This window comes from Pongo pygmaeus, chromosome 8 (genome assembly GCF_028885625.2).
Source record: "Pongo pygmaeus isolate AG05252 chromosome 8, NHGRI_mPonPyg2-v2.0_pri, whole genome shotgun sequence".
Lineage (NCBI taxonomy): Eukaryota > Metazoa > Chordata > Mammalia > Primates > Hominidae > Pongo > Pongo pygmaeus.
Genome location: NC_072381.2, coordinates 56,591,098 through 56,607,887, shown reverse-complemented (window position 1 = coordinate 56,607,887; position 16,790 = coordinate 56,591,098). Strand labels below are relative to the sequence as shown.

Here is a 16,790-nt window from a genome sequence, read left to right as displayed (position 1 = left end):
TACAAACCCAATTCTATTTCTAGATACACACAGTAACAAGTAGAAAAATAAATTTGAAATTTACTACATATAATCATAAATCAATATCCAGGAATAAATCAAACAAATATTATTCAAATCTCTACAGTGAAAACTACAAAACTTTACTGAGAGAAATTGAAGAAGCCATAAATAAATTGAGGGATATACTATATTCATGAATTAGGTTACTCGATATTGGTAAGACATTAACATTCCCCAAATTGATGAAGAGTGAAGGCAATCTCAGTCAAAATCCCAAATTTTTTTGTGGAAAATAAAAATCTAATTTTAAAATGTATAAGAAAATACAAAGAGTCAAGAATCACCAAGTCTGTCTTGAAAAATAAGTATGAAGCTTGCTCATGTTTTCCTCCACCTCCTGACTGATCCTGTGGCCCTGTCTAGTGTGCTTCGCATGCCCCTCTGGGGAACTGTAACAACCTATCTTTTCAATGGCAGTCGTCCCCTGATTTGTTGGCCTCTCTATACCTGTATGATAATAAAACTTTCCTTGTAAAACCCAATAATGAATTATCTAAAACTACATACAATAATAATAATGAATCTTACTAACATAATGGTGAGCAAAAGAAGTAAGATACAAAAGACTATGGAATATTTTTATTATTATTATTATTATACTTTAAGTTTTAGGGTACATGTGCACAATGTACAGGTTAGTTACATAACGCCGCATATCTACAACTATCTGATCTTTGACAAACCTGAGAAAAACAAGCAATGGGGAAAGGATTCCCTATTTAATAAATGGTGCTGGGAAAACTGGCTAGCCATATGTAGAAAGCTGAAACTGAATCCCTTCCTTACACCTTATACAAAAATTAATTCAAGATGGATTAAAGACTTAAATGTTAGACCTAAAACCATAAAAACCCTAGAAGAAAACCTAGGCATTACCATTCAGGACATAGGCATGGGCAAGGACTTCATGTCTAAAACACCAAAAGCAATGGCAACAAAAGCCAAAATTGACAAATGGGATCTAATTAAACTAAAGAGTTTCTGCATAGCAAAAGAAACTACCGTCAGAGTGAACAGGCAACCTACAAAATGGGAGAGTATGGAACATTTGATATCACTGATATCAAGTTAAAAACAGGAAAAACCTAATTAAGGGCATTAGATATCAAGACTGGTTCCATCTGGTGGGTGTGGTGACTAAAGGGGTGCACAGGGGAGAGCTCTGAGGGTGCTGGTGATGGTCCTTGATGTGAGTGTTGTCTGTATGTACATGTTCACTTTTGAAAAATCACTGTGATTCATGTAAGATTTAGACATTTTTCTGTATAAGGGTTACACTTCAGTTTATATTAGTAAAACCACTAAGAATTCAGTCACAACTATATTCAGAATAAAACAAGGCATTCCAAAACAAGAAAGAATAAAAATAAATTATCTACCACCTCATATAAAAAGTTTTTTAAAATAGCAATAAAATTGGCCAGGTGCAGTAGCTCACACCTATAATCCCAGTACTTTGGGAGACTGAGGGGGCAGATCACTTGAGGCTAGGAGTTTGAAATCAGCATCACCAGGATGGTGAAACTCCATCTCTACTAAAATCAGCCAGGCATAGTGGCATGTGCCTATAGTCCCAGCTACTCGTGGGCCTGAGGCACAAGAATCACTTGAACACAGGAGGCGGAGGTTGCAGTGAGCCATGATTGTGCCACTGCACTCCAGCCTGGGCAACAGAGTGAGACTGTGTCTCAAAAAGTAATACATAAATAAGAATAAAACTAATTATTATGCAGCAGGCAGACAGAAAAAAATACAAAACATGATTAAACAAATTAGACCTAGTTCTTTGAAAAAAATCAATAGAAAAAACTGCTGTCAAGTCTAATCAAAAAATAAAGCAAGACAACACAAATATGTAATAATAGGAATGAAGAGGGAGATATGTCAACAGCTCAGTATTTTTTAAATTGTTTACAAGTACTATATAGAGCTGTAAGTAATGAATTTGAAAATTCCAGTGAACTGCAAGACTTTCAGTGAAGCAGATTGCTAAAATGATTAAATGAAATGTAGAAACCAGGAAAGAAAGTTTCCAAGATACAAAAGTAGTATCTCCAAAACCAGCAGCTAGCCCAGAAAATTGTACAGTCAAATTCTTTCCAGCGTTCAAGAGCTCTGCCTATGCAAGTACAAAAGAATGAGCAATTTCTTTCCCATGTTATGAAAAGAGCACAAGCCTAACACAAGCTGAACACAAGCATCTGAGAGAGAAATTCTGCCAATGTTACCTATGCATCTAGCAGGAAACCCTCACCTGCTATAACAAAAAAACAAAATGATATAAAATAACACAATAAGCCAGGACCAATTTCTAGGAAAAGGCTCTTCATTTACAGAATGGAGACACACAGAAAAAGAGTACTCTTCTTCTACTTACTGCTATCTTTCTGGGTATGACAGTTTGAACTGCCATAGTCATTCTGAAATTATGAGAAAAATTAAGACTATGCCCTGAGAACAGCCAAGTTGAGATATGAAAAAGACCTGGGCCTTTGGGCTCAGCAGTGAGTGTCTGAATTGGCCAACCCTGAAGCCTTCCTAGTTGCAGTCCTCTTTAATGTGAAATAGTAAGTCTTCCTTACTGTTTAATCCACTTAAGGTGGACATTCTGTTACCTGAAGCCACCACATTCTGAAAATGTACCAATGTGAATTAAATTAAAGCTCAGAGAAAAAAGAAAAATGATTAATAATTTCTAAAAATCAATGAGGAGATACGCAAATTTATATAGCTTATAATAAAAGGTGATATTCAAGTCAACAGGGAAATGAAGGTCTGCTGTATAAATGGTAGCAGAAACCATTTAGTGAAAAAATGCAAAAGCTAGGCCATCATGTCACAATTTATCCCAAATCCATCCCAGTTAGATGGTAGATTTTGTTGAAAAAAAATCAAGCCACAAAAATAACTGGAAGAAAGTATGAGTAAACAGTATCTACTTTGTGAATTGGGTGTAAGTTTCTAAAAAACACAAATATAAAAAAAATGCAAATGAATAATCTAATTATTTGACCACATACATTTTCTAATGTCTGTATGTGAAAATAGTTTTAAATTCAAAGGCAAACTATTTATTGGAACAAAATATTGAACACAAACAACTATTAATTCCTTTCTGAAAGAGAGGTTATACAAGTTTACAATGTGCAAAGAACCTGAGGTATAATTTACAAAAATGTGAAATACAAATGACCAATAATTATACTTTAAAATGTACAATCTCACAAGAAATGCAAATTTAGTATATCACTTTTTCATCTTGCTACCAAACTAGCAAAAATGTTTAATAAATATCAACCATATTTTTTAGCATGTGATATAACATAGACTTTATATACTACTCATGGATGTGAAAGTTATTAGGCCTTTCTATAATCAATTTGAAAATATGTATCATGTACATTAGGAGCCCAAAAGAATTATTATTCTTGTTCTGGTAATTCTACTTCTTAAAAAATATAGTATGGAAATAAATATAGATATAATTAAGATTGTATGTATTTTAGCTGTTCATGACAACACTATTCTATAATAATGTGGTGAAAATACCTAAATATTCATCAGATAGGAAGATGAAATAAATGATGGCTGCCTGTAAGTTGAGTAATGTATTTCCACTGAAAAAATAATAGTTGTGAAGCATAGTTAAAGAAATGAGGAGATATTCCCAATATAACATTTAGTAGGAAGGTCAGGATATAAAATGTATTACAATAAAGAGCAACTTGATAAATATACATATCATGATCTCTATGTACGGAGGGAGAAAAAAAACAAGAAAATACAACAGAAACATTAACAGTATTTAATTCTTGGTTTAAACATTGTAGCTGACTTTTATGTTCTTCTTTTCATTTATCTGTGTTTTCTGAACATTCTACTCTTAATGAGTATGTATTGATAAAACACTACCTAAAATGAAATATTTGATTGTATCTTTTCCTTATTTCTTTACTGGGATGAAGCAGCAGTGTTTGTTTCAGTTTTTGGCTCTGTCAAAAATAGTTCTGCACAAGGGTTCAGAACGGTTGACATTTTACTTTGAAAATACACTGGAAGAATGTTAATCCATGAAGAGACTCCAGTTTATTTCTCTTCTGCGACTCACTGTGCACAGCCAGAAGTCTCTATGGGAGCAGCTTAATAGAGACACTGCACAGTCCTCAGACTAGATCCTCCCAGTCCCACCTCCACCCATATCCCCCTCCTCACTGTTGTGCCCACTTCCCAGGCTCCTAGCACCAACTGCTGGAGCAACCAGGTAAAGGCAGCTTCTACTTCATTATGAGTTAGCCTTTTCAACCTGGCTTCACCTCGTACAACTTCTGAACCCGAGAATTTGGGGCAAGTTGTAACACTGCGTAGCAGATCTGCATGAGAATGTTAATGATGCACTTTCAAGCTCAGGGAGGACTGGGGTCCTATGGCGTGGCAATCCCTGCACAAAGAGCAGTTAGTACTCAGTGAATTATCAGCAGACACAAGGCTCTCCCAGGGACGCAACATCAAGGGGAGCATTTGATTCCCATCCAAAGCCAGCTTTTATGAAGAATCAGAATTGACAGAGAAGTTAGAAGAAGCGTCTTAAACTAGTAAAGGAGAATGAGGCCCTTCCATTTCCCTGGGAAATCGCTGGAACAGGGAGGCTGGGCCAAGGGCAGTGGTGGAAATTTCAATTCAGCAGGCTCCCAGCCAACAGGAAGGGACTGTGATGCCCTAATGCTGGCTGGGGAAGGTTGGAGCAGAAAGTGAGCTGAAGGGGAGACAGGGAGTCACAGAACTGCATCACCTCAAGTTCAGAAATGATGTTCTGGGTCCTCTGCCAAGCCCCCTCACTCCCAGGAAATCTGCCTTCCAAGCCCAGCACAGCATCATGCTTGCTGGTGCTATGCATCTCCCCAGTCTCTGGGCCTCTGTTTCCCAAACTTAGCTGTGCAGACCCCAATTCCCCACCTATTGCAACCAGCACATGTGCTTCTATGACTGTTTAATACATTTGGGTCCCAGCAAGATCCTGCTTGACCAGACTTTGTAGGGCCAGAGTAAAGCTTGACCCCCTGGACAAAATACTCTTTCAGCCTCTCTTGGTCCTAACTTCATTCTAGAAAGGAGAAGAAAACAGCCGTGTTGTCTCACACCACATCAGGGTCTCCCTCATCCAGGATGCAAGGCATAAAACAAAGCCACAAGCTGTCCAGATGCTCCTGCCTACCTCCCCCACCCTCCTGCCCAAGGACAGCCGCTGCCCTCCACTGAGCCACTGAATCGGGTGGATGCCACCCACGGAAAATGAAGTTCAAAGGGCCTGCGAGCAGTTGCCAATTCTCCCAGGGTTTTCCTGCACAAGGGACCCAGTGGAAGAGAATGAGTTCCCTACACCAGTGCCATTAGGATGGAGAAAGGCGAACAGCTTCAGCAATCAGGTCATGGAGAAATGTTTCCTCTGGGCTATAACTAGTGTTCCTATCCGGGCAAGTCATGCTTGTGGAGGAAAAAAAAGACAACCATGTTTTTCTTCTTGCAATGATTACACCAACACCAAAACAGCCCTGAAAATAAAATCTTATCAGAGGTGAAGTTCCACAGATTCCTCTCAGCCCTTGGTCTTTATATGGAGTGGACATCTGCTGCCAGGCATGGAAGGGGAGTTTGGCACTGCCCTGCCACACAGGGCTGAGTGATCCCAGCTGCACCAGCTCAAGGCTGCAAGAGGGAGCCTCCCATCTCTGACCTTGGCTTTGGAGCTATAGTCTAGGGCACTGTCAGGCTGGAGGCTGTGTTTTAGGCCTTCCTGTGCCTCTCTGCTCTTGTGGAGTCTGAGATAGATATGCTCAGAGAAAACACACAGTCCCATTTGCCCAAAGCTGATGCCCTGTGCCATATGAGCACGCTCTCACTGCCAAGTGCTGCACAGTGTCATTACACTGACTGACCCCTCCATCCAACAAGCAGGCTCATATTACCTGTAACTTTCCTCTGAAGAAACAAAGGTTCAGAAAAGGGAAGTTGTGCAAAAACTCAGGAGAGGTAGAGCCAGGAGCAAAGCAAAGGCCCAGGTCAATGAGACAACATACGTACAATGCACCTTTGGATACTGTGGATGCTTAACAGTTCCTGCCCGCTCCCTACACCCAGCAGCTTCCCACACACCCCACCTTTGGAAACTTAACTACAGGTGGCCCTGACAGATCTGTCAGAGCTCAATCTGTCAGAGCTAAGGACATTTACATGGACACGTTCATGGAATCCTCTTTTGGAGATTCCTGTCTGAACAAAGAGAAACAAAGCCAAGTAGAAATTTGTGGAGGTCCTGTTACAGTTCTGAGCCCTGAAAAAAACATGCCTCCAATAGGATAGAAGAAGCATATACCACCCCCCACCCCCAAGACAAATGTCAGGCCAATGCCTGTGAGAGCTGGACGAGTTTCCAGAAAACTTTCCCCTGGTGGCAGACCCATGCCAGACAGCTCAAAGTACAAAACAGACAATTAATATTTTGCTTGTAGTTACACAGCAAGCTGATGACATAGACCTTTGATTTTTCCATACAAAGCTCAGCACTTCCTGGATGAGATAATTGAATTAGTATTTGTCCAGCACCCTGCAGTGAAAGGCGATCACCCACTCCTTACCTCCAGTGAAGGGGCTGAGTAATCTACAGTCTCTTGATGCCACTTAATCTAAAATGTCTGGGTGACTCACCGTCCCTGAGATTTCCCTCCAGGGTATTTAAGAAAATATCTTGCTCCTTAATTTAAATGATTCCTCTTGGTTTAAGTCTTAAAGAAACTGCTTAGTCTGTGTCTGGTTTTGTTCATATATGACATATATAACCTTTGCAGGGAATGCTGCCCCTGCCCAGCATCACAGGATCTAGGAGTCTGCCCAGTCGGCTCCTCTAGCAGCTGTGTACCTTGCATGGCCAAGAGAGCTGCGACCCCTTGGACTCTGACCTTGGGCACTCCTTAGATGACTGATCTTGGCACTGTTTTGGTGTAGCTCAGGACCCTACCCTCAAATTTGCCACCCATCCTCAATTTTTTTCTCCCTTATGTGAATGTCCTTTATTTTTAAGTTACCCCGATTTCCCAGCCCCACCCTTCACAGCCCCGTCTCCCATCCGAAACCACCACTCAGCTCTGCCTTCAAATGCTGCCCTACCCCCATGATATGGTCCTAATCCCTTCTCCTTGGTTCATCTGAAACCCCCGGACTTGCTTTAATGCACCCTAGGCCTGAATCACAAACATTTGCTACAGTAAATCCCACTCCCTGCTTTCCAGATAACTTCCCCTTAGCAGCAATAAGCTGCTAGGCAGACAGATAACAACTAGGATATGCAGTTATTAAGGGCAGATTTTAAAATGACAAAAAGATACATTTTAAAATAAAGCCCACTTGAAAATCAGCTTCCCTTCCAACTCAATTACATTCAGGCCTCCTGCTCAAAGCTCCTTATATTGAGAGATTCCAGCTCCCATCGGCTTCAGGGTTTTTGAGGTGCGTCGCCTTGGCAACGTGGAAGGCCCAGACACCTGAAACAGGAAGTGGAGGACATAGTGCCTCCCCCTCTCTCAGGCACCTGAGGTGGCCAGCCTGACGCCAGGCACAGGACTGGAGGGTCAGCTGCTTGAGACAAGGCGGGGACCTCCACAGCCGGCATTCCCACCAAAGGACGGAAGGAGCTGGCAGGCAGGACCTAACTTCAAAATAAGACTTGGGGATGAAGGCAAGTGCCAGGACCGTGGTCGATGTGAACAGTTATTCGGCAGCCAGCTATACTTGGCAAGCTTTTTCACACCAGAGTGACTGAAAGAGCCCTCCTTACCTGGTGGGAGTCCCAATGCAAGCCCATATCTCTTGTGGTCATGACCCAGACCAATGCTGACCACCCATCCCCATCCCCTCACCAAGTCTCACAGCTTTGGGCATTCCTAACAGACATCACAGGCCAGCCCTGGCTTCCTGGACATCGCAGGTCACACCCTGGCCCTACATGGGAAGTCACAGAATAGTTGCTAGCCGACTCCCTCTAGGATGCCACCAACAAACCTCTGAGCTCCAAAATGCCATCAAGCCATGTATGTCAGATATTGTGTCACAACAAATTATTGAAACTTCAATTATTTATATGACCAATCCATGACTCTCTCCTCCATCAGAGTGGGCTAAAAATCCCCCGCCGCCCCCCCCCATCACACATGGACCCAGGCCATCCCAGTCTCTCCCTGGGGAGCTTGTCTTCTGCCCCATCTGTCACTGATGAGCTCTACACTGCTCCCTCCCTGTTCCTCAGCTCTCACACCCTCCACCAGTCCACACATGCATCTTTCTACCCTGGCCCTCAGGAGCAAAACCAAAGAATTCCCCCACCCAGATTCTCAGTACCCCAACATCACTTAGCCCTTGCCTCTCCTTCCACTGCTCCTAGCCAATGCTGACATCAGGCTAGAGGGCTCTTTGCTGAGGGCTTATCCAGCCCCTGCTGAGAGTTCATTACTTGCAAGGACTGTCCTTCATGCTCTAGGCACCATCATTAGTAGAGACATCTTCCTTCGAAGTGTGTGAAGTGTGTACGTGTGTGTGTGTGTGTCAGCATGTCTGTGAATACATGAGGCTGTGCCTGAGTACATGCCAATCAGTCAATGCTTTCATTATTTCCGGAAAAGACCAAGCCACTGTGGCCCATCTACACCATGAGTAGTCCCATCTCTGGCCTCTCCTGTACAGGCTATTTCTGGAAGTGCATTCAAGCCAGTGGAGTTGGGCAGGCTCAGGACAGCCAGCCAGTGACCACACCAGGATACCCACCATCAGCTCCACATTGGCTCACAGTGACCACATCCAAGGTCCTTCACTTGGATAATTGTTCCAAGCCCTTACTTGCCATGTTGGCCTCTTTGTCCTAGCCCTGTTAGACTCTTGGTGTCATGGGTCCACTTAACTTTGGGGATCCCCACCCTGGATAAAAGGCCACTCTCCACTATCCACAGTCCTGAAAAACTGTTCTCGATCACCCATAAGAGGTGGAAGAAGAGGGAAAGTATCACTGGGAAGACCCAGGCTGCCACCTGCACCAGCACCAGCACCAAATAAAAAAGCCAAACCTCAGTGGAGTTGTTCAACTCGTCTGTCTCTCATTTATCTTTCCGCTGGCCTCTGGCATTTTCCAATTTCCACCCTCCTTGCAGCTCCATTTTCTGTTTGTGGCCTTGTCTCACTCTTGGATCTGGAGGACACTCAGGCTGTAACCTCTGCCTCCTGCCTCAACCACAATTCACACTTGTCCCTGTGGTCAGGCTGATTTCACTGCTCTGAGAAAACACATTGTCCTCCATGCAGCCCCCTGATCCAAGCAGTAGGACCCAGTTGTTACCAGGTACCCCTGCTCTACTCAAAGAGACTCCATTAGTGGCAATTTCTGTTTGGAAACCTCTCTGTACCTACTCCCTAGCACGCCCTATAAACACCAGCCCAATGGTAGCATCAGCAGAGAGAGACTAGGAGGGAGGATATCTGTGCTAGTTAACAGTTGCTGGGAGCCCAGGGACCCTGTAGCTGTTGCTGTCTTCGGTGGCACCATAGCAGGAAGATTGGAAAATAGGGAGCCTGAGGCTTACCTTGCGCATGTCTTTGCCAAAAGTCTCACTATAGGTAGTGCCAAGGATTTCAAACTGGACATAGGGATTCGAACTGTCCTCCCGAAACTCCATCACCCCAGTGAGACCAGTGATGTGGCCCTGCAGAAGAGGAGAAAAACCCATTGGAAAATCTGGTTAAGGTAGAGGATGGAGTCCCAAAGGCTAAGAGGAGCAAGGAAGTGGTCACCAAGAAGGGAGCAATCAGAGTCTTGAGACCATGGACAGGCTGTAATGAGGACAAGACGGGCTGGTGGTCCTAGGCCCTCAGAGCAGGATAAGTACTTTCTAGGACATTTGCTTATGGGAGAAATCCCTAAGGCTTGCCCCTGTCATTCATACCGTCTATATGCTTAGAGTCCCTGCTATGTGCCAGGCACCATGATAGCCATGAGATTAAACAGTGGCAGCTTTTGTTCCTGCCCTCTTGAAGCTTAGTCCTCCCCTTGCAATCAGTTCCAGGGGCTCACCTTAGCCTGACCCAAGAGGAAATTCAAAGGTCAACAGGAGACATATCAGACACATGATGGTAAGTTGCAGGGCAGCAAACGTGCATTAGAGGGCACAGCCAGGTCCCGAGCTTGGATCCTGGCTTTGCCACCTATGCCAACTGGGGCACATTGCCCATCTCCCAGCTTTGGCCTGAAGTTAATTAGCTCCACATCATAGAACCCACAAAGACTAAAGGAGAACATATGTACAAAGCACAGCATCCAGCATAGACTGGCTGTGGTCTCCATGCCTCTCTCTACTGGCTCAGTGGGCTCCATAGGAGAAGGAGGCAGCAGGAGGCTGAGGGAGCCATGGTGAGCACCTTTCTCTCTCCAAGCCCAGGGTGAGATTCTCATCAAGATTTATCTCTCATAGTCCCTGTGAGCCTACAGAGTCCCAGAAACACATGGCCCAGAAGGGGCCCTGGCTCTGCCCTGGGCTGCAGTAGATTCTCACCTACACTAAAGCATGTTCCCTGCTACTGAAACCACATGCAATTCATTGTGACTAAACTCCTAACACTATGGATTTCCCTAAATGCTCTTTTGAAGCCTCTAAAAGTGAATTCACTCTAACAAATCATCCATAAATTACTCAATTCACTTCAAATCCAGCTTTCTAATTCGGTATCCCTCCTCAGCACATGAGATACATCACAAGCGCACATACAGGTGCACTCCTTTCTTGGGGAGTGGTGTTCTGCATAGAGGGGTACCTTGCAGACACAGGATAAGCAGCTGCCTCCATTTCATACCTACTTGCAGCCAAGGGCAAGTTGCTCAACTTCTCAGAAGTTCTTACATTAAATTGAAAACAGTAATGATAGTATGTATTCATGGACCACAGCTCACCTGGCCTGCAGATGCTGGGACAGTAAGAGTGACAAGGAGAGAGGAATGGGGAGGGGCTTACTGGGGCAGCCACACAAAGCCTAGCTTCAGGCCAGCTGCTAGAGGGGAATACAGTGAAGGTATAAGAAGGGGCCTGTCTTTGGCCAGGTTGGGGGTGCCCCCTCACACATACCTTTTTGATGGTATCCAGCATGGACCTCCCACCATTCCACGGCTTAGTGGACTTCCGTATGCAGTTGAGGCTCGCCATGCTATGCCACTTCCGGTCCTCCAGCTTCCTGTGAAAGGCGTTGGCCAGCATCAGAACACTGTCATACAGATAGAGGTTGGAGATCTGCAAAGACAGAGGCAGTAAAACCCTTTCCACAGGTGCATTTCTAGAGAGCTTTGGAGAAACCCACAGAAAGGAGGAGGAATGCAGGATGCCAACACTAAGCTGTGGTGCCCAGTATCTATGCCAAGATCCTTGGCTTTTAGTTGTACTTTCAAAAACCCAGCCAGCTTCTAGAGTCCTGAATGGAATAAGACCTTGTCCTGCCTCAGGAACTAGAGTGGGATGTGCATCTGTACATAAACAAGGAGAACCCTAATCTGTAGCTGATTGAGATGTGCACACAGGTAAGTTACCCACTCAAGTAAGGGAGGATGGAGGGAAGGATAAGCAGAAAGCTCAGCGTTGAAGGATTAGTAAGATAAAGGGATGGCACAGCATTTGCAAGGGCATGAAGGTGTCAAGAGACAGAGCCAGGTACAGCACAGTCCACCAGAGTTTTTTGTAAAGGACCAGCTCATAAAGATTTTAGGCTTAGTGGTCTCTTTTGCAACTGCTCAACCCTACTGTTATAACTTGAAAGCAGCCACAGACAATATATAAACATATGGGTACTGCCATGTGCAATAAAACATTATTTTCCAAAACAGGCAATATACTGGATTTCCTCTATGGGCCACCACTGGCAGATCCTTGGGTTAAAGGAACTGAAAGCAGTTCAAGACGACTGTGTCAATGGGCACAATACGGAGGGAGCAGGATCAAGAGAGAAGCAGGGATTGAGCCCTGCAAAGACTTAGGGACTTACTAAGGAGGAATAGCAACAGAGGTGACTGTAGGGAGAAGGAGGCCATTGTTGGGTCAGTGTACAAGAAGCTGGAGATCAGACCCGGGCCTCAGAAAGACCACTCTGGTCACCGGACAGGCCTAGGGTGAATGGTGGCCTGAGTGATAAGGTAACAGCGAGGACAGTGGTAACAAGAGATGAGGATTCTGGTGCCTGCTCTGCAGTGGAGTCACTGTCACCCAGGGAACACATTTGGGATTTGCAACTATGCCCATCTGAGGACCACCCTTCTGCTTAGTTGTCTGATGTGAGCTGAGTGGTAGAGGAGACACATCCCTGTCTCAGTGCTCTGGAGAGCAAGGCCATGACTGAGAATCTAGGGTAGAAGTGTGAGGAACGACACTACAGCATCGGGGCCCAACCCATGTGTGGGGTCCAGGGTGGGCAGGCCAGGCTTAGCCTCCTGAGTGTGGTTATAGACCCCGATCTGGATGTGGAGGAGCTGGAAGATAGCATCCACCCTCCCAGGGGCCCAGCAGGAGCCCAATGGGGGAGAAAGACAGCCTTGTTCTCGGATGTCACCTTCACACCACCCCAGCCCTCCATGGGGACACTGGAGCACAAATGAGAGGAGGAGGAGAAGGGAAGGGGGTGAGGGCACGGTAGTGTCCACCCTCAGTCAGGTTTGTGGCCCCCCACTGATAACTGTTGCACAAACAACCCTCAGCCAAAGTGGGTCAAGGGGACCATTCTCTGAACGCCTAAGCAGCAAGTTGTCTGCTAAAAATATTTTAGAAAAACAAAATCACCAGATAAAAATAGGAGATCATGTCAGCCTCACAGGACTCCTGGGAAGATCAAATAGGCTCCTTGGGCTGCAAAAAGAACCCCTCCTCCCCCAGCCTCACTCCCACCCTCCTCAATATGTCCCTGTACCACAACACCTCTGTGCTTTATTCTCTGCCTGAAATTTACTTCCTCATGTTTCTTAGTCCAGGTGCTCCAAAAGCAGAACCTTAGATCAGAACTTAGGTGGCGCGAACTCTCCAGCAACTGAAGCTGAAGTCTGAGATGAGCCAATAGGAAGTGCAAGGCATCACAAACATCTGCCCCGTCATGCCTGTCCAGCCCTCAAGGGCCATTCCCAGCATGTCACATCCAGGCAGAGCTGACTGCCTCTCCTGTAGGTATCCTTGTGCACAGACCATTGCTGTAGAGCTCTGTCCTGTCTGCCACTGTCCTGTCCCCCAGCTCTGACCATTATGGGCTGCATGCCTAGGGCCTCTGCATTCTGTAGGTGTGACAGGTAGGTGGAGGATGGCCAGATATTGCAGAGGTGTCAAGAGTGTGCTAAAGCAAGAGCCTTGAGCTGAGGGGGAGCAGAAGGTCAGTGCCTGGGCTGACCCTCTTCAGGGGCCTGCAGTACACAAGAGCTTACTTGACAGCAGGGGGAAAACTAAGTACCACCACCCACTGGGAGCTCACCCCCTCACTGCACAGGGAACACCATGACAGAACTGTGCCCTCAGCCACTTGAGGCCTAGAGGAGCATTTCCTCAATGAGCAGGACTAATTAACTCTTTGTTGCTGTCAACTCCCCAGCCCTCAAGAGCCCCCACCACTGCATGTGTTGATAAGTCTTCCTCCCCTCTGGAAAACAAACCCATGATGGAGATGTTGTTATAAGGAATATAAGCCACTTAGAATTGGTTTGTTTGTTTTTTTTTTTTTCCCAAGAGAATAACTTGAAGCTGAGAATCCTTAATGATGGGAAGATTTCTCTTCTCAAGACATTCATGGGTCTACCAGCCACCCACTCATAGCTGATGCTATTTAACCAGCCAGGTCTCTTTGACCCCTACCCCCACCCATCCACACACTCACACATCAGGGCAGAGTCCACAGTACCAGCTCATCTGTGGCTCTGACCAGAACCCAGTGGAATCTCCCTTTCACTTCAGCACTTCTATTCACAATGAATTAAGGTACTCAACAAATGTATGAATGCAGAGAGGTCTTGAACAAAGAGGAAAAAGCAGGACATGACTCAGAAAGGCCAAAGGAAGCCCTCAGTCCTCCCACAAGTATGTCTACTTGGAAGGGTGAATACATCCCAGTTCATGGGAACAGGCTTGAGCAATGCTCTTTTCCAGGCATAGATAGGCAGGCCTTCCCACTGCCCACACATCACCCTAGATGTACCCTCTTCCATTATATATGTTGTCAGCTCATGAATGTGTTTACCTCAGCAAACTTTGAGCTCTTTAAGTACTATCTCTAGAACTCAGCACCAATCAAAGCACATAGCTGGTGCTTAATGTATGTTTCATGGCTGAACACATGGTAGACAGATGTATGCACAAATGGAAGGATAGATGAGTGTGTAGATGTATGGGTAGATGGATGGATGGATGAAGTGATGAAGTGATGGATGGATGGATGGATGGAGTGATGAAGTGATGGATGGATGGATGGATGGATGGATGAAGTGATGGATGGATGGATTTTCTCAGAAGGCATACACTAACCATGTTTTATAAAAGAGAGAAATTATAGAAAATGGATAGCAGATAAAAGAGATTTTATCCCACCAACTTTGACTTTGGACAGAGCCTCATTTGTTCAAAAGCAATTTGTTCTTGTCTAAAAACCTCCTCAAAACATCTTCTTGATCTTCCCATGGAGCTGTTTCCATCTACTCCACTTACTCCTAACTCTTCCCTGGTAAGATATTGTCTCTCCCTGCCTTGGGCATAATCTAACACTGCAGTAATAATCTGTGGCTCCCCCATCTGCTCTCCAACCTCAGCATCCTCACTGAGATGACCTACTTTGTGCAAACTGACTTTAGCTGACAGTTCACTGGTGGGTATGTGGAGGGTAGGAAAGGCCCTAACCTCACAACCTATTCAGAGAAGGGATTTTTGGATGAAAAAGATCACAAGTAGATGGTAGAAAGGCAGTTTATGCTTGGGGCCCTCTCTAGAGCCTGATAAACATAAGAGAAGCCTTTCCTCAGGGAAGATGGCTGGATATCAGTGTCAGAGTTGGTCATGCCAAGCCCCTGAGAAGGAAGTCTGGAAGGAGAGAGGCTCCCAGATGCATGGATGCTCACTCGTCATTGACCACCAGGGGCCAACAGCCCAGGCTGGAGTCACAGGCCACAGGTGCAGAGAATGAGGCCTGGTTTGAAGAGGTCCTTGCCTCCCTCCCTCATATTGTAGGTTAGGCACAGCACAGAGTCCATTAGCAAAGATAAGGCAAGCAAGCAGATGCTGTCACTATTTAAACCCTCATCCCCATGCAAGCAGGAGCCCAGGGCTCTGGATGACCTAGGAACACTGCAGCATAAAGTTCCAGGAACCAAAAAAGCATTCCAGGTAAGTGTAAATTTGAGAAGCAAAAGAGAGGTCAAAGTGTCAAGGCCACGGGCATGGCAGAGCAGAGACCTGGCTGCAAAGCAAAATACCTGGAGCCAGGTCAGAGATGCTAGAGGGAGTGAGTCAAGGCCAGAGAGAAGCCAGGAAAAGGGCTTGAGGCCTTGCTGGGAGCTCATGGGCTCTATTATAAGTGAGGATAGAGCTGGAAGAGGGACTGGATGGTTTCATTGAGCCACCCCAGAGATTTACGGCAAGTTCCTCTCACTAATTACCATATAGTACGACTCTCACACTAGGGTTGCAGCTTAGGCAAGTGGTCTAATAGGATCAGCAACAGCTTTGGATTCATTCCAGCCTGGACTAGCTTTGCTCACTGCTGGACCCCGGGTCTCTACAGTAGTGCGTGCATACAGCAAGCACTCAATAAATGTTGATTGAATGAGTGAAGTAGATCTCCACTAGCATCCATTTGCTGAGTGATGTTGAACAAGCTGTTGAACACTCTGAGACTTATCTTGATAGCAATAAAATACAGTGTGATCTGGGCCCCTGGAGAGGTGCAATGTGGCAGCCCTGATTTACCCACCTGTGGAATGCAGATGGTAATACCCCTGTGTGCCAAGTACTATTCTAAGATCTTTGCATGCATCTTCATCTTTAGAGGGAGCAGAGACAGAAATGAATAGAAGAGGAAAATAAAATGTCTATGCAGCTTCCTGATTTCAATATGTATGAGCTGAGAGCTCCTCCAGGGATGTCCCCAGAAGCTGGGGTCAGCACCAGTCTGGATGCAGAACATGAAGACTACTGTGAAAATGAATTTGTATCCTCCAACACCACTCATCCTCTCCCACAAAGCCCCTTGGTCCCTAAAGCCTTCCAAAGGCACAAAGGGATCATGTCTGACTCCTATAGCTTGAGGGTCAGAGATCAAGCAAGAATCAGCGCTGAATATTAATTCCCAGTCCCACCTGAAATCTGCTCACCTGAGCACCTGTGTACATGTCCCTGGCCTCCTCCAGGCCCCAGCAGCACAGCCACAGCTGCCACAGCCCCCAGGGTCTGAGCTGCACCTTTCAGGGCTACATGATCTGAGGTGTTACAGGGCTGCCCTTTAAGGGAAAGGCCACTTCTCTGCCCCTAGGATGTTTCATAAAAGGTACCAACACAGGAAGGCTCAGAGAGTGTGTGTTGTGTGGTGCGGGGTGGAGGGGGAAGCTTTATAATACCGACTCTGGTTCCTGAGAGGGAGACAGTGTGGCCTGCTGCAGTCAAAAGCCAGACATTCACATAGCAAGGCTGGCTCAG

General features: G+C 45.5%; 1 protein-coding gene across 5 annotated transcripts in view; it reads right to left on the bottom strand.

The window, feature by feature from the left end:
- Positions 1-16,790, bottom strand: part of GRID1 (glutamate ionotropic receptor delta type subunit 1) — a 791,530-nt gene that overhangs the window by 269,154 nt on the left and 505,586 nt on the right. For all 5 annotated transcript variants that reach the window (XM_054435979.2, XM_063669881.1, XM_054435978.2 and 2 more), the window contains 2 exons: positions 11,217-11,378; positions 9,684-9,803 (listed from right to left, as the gene is read on the bottom strand). In XM_054435979.2, coding sequence (XP_054291954.1) covers positions 9,684-9,803; positions 11,217-11,378 — 282 coding nt within the window. The remainder of the gene's footprint in view (positions 1-9,683; positions 9,804-11,216; positions 11,379-16,790) is intronic.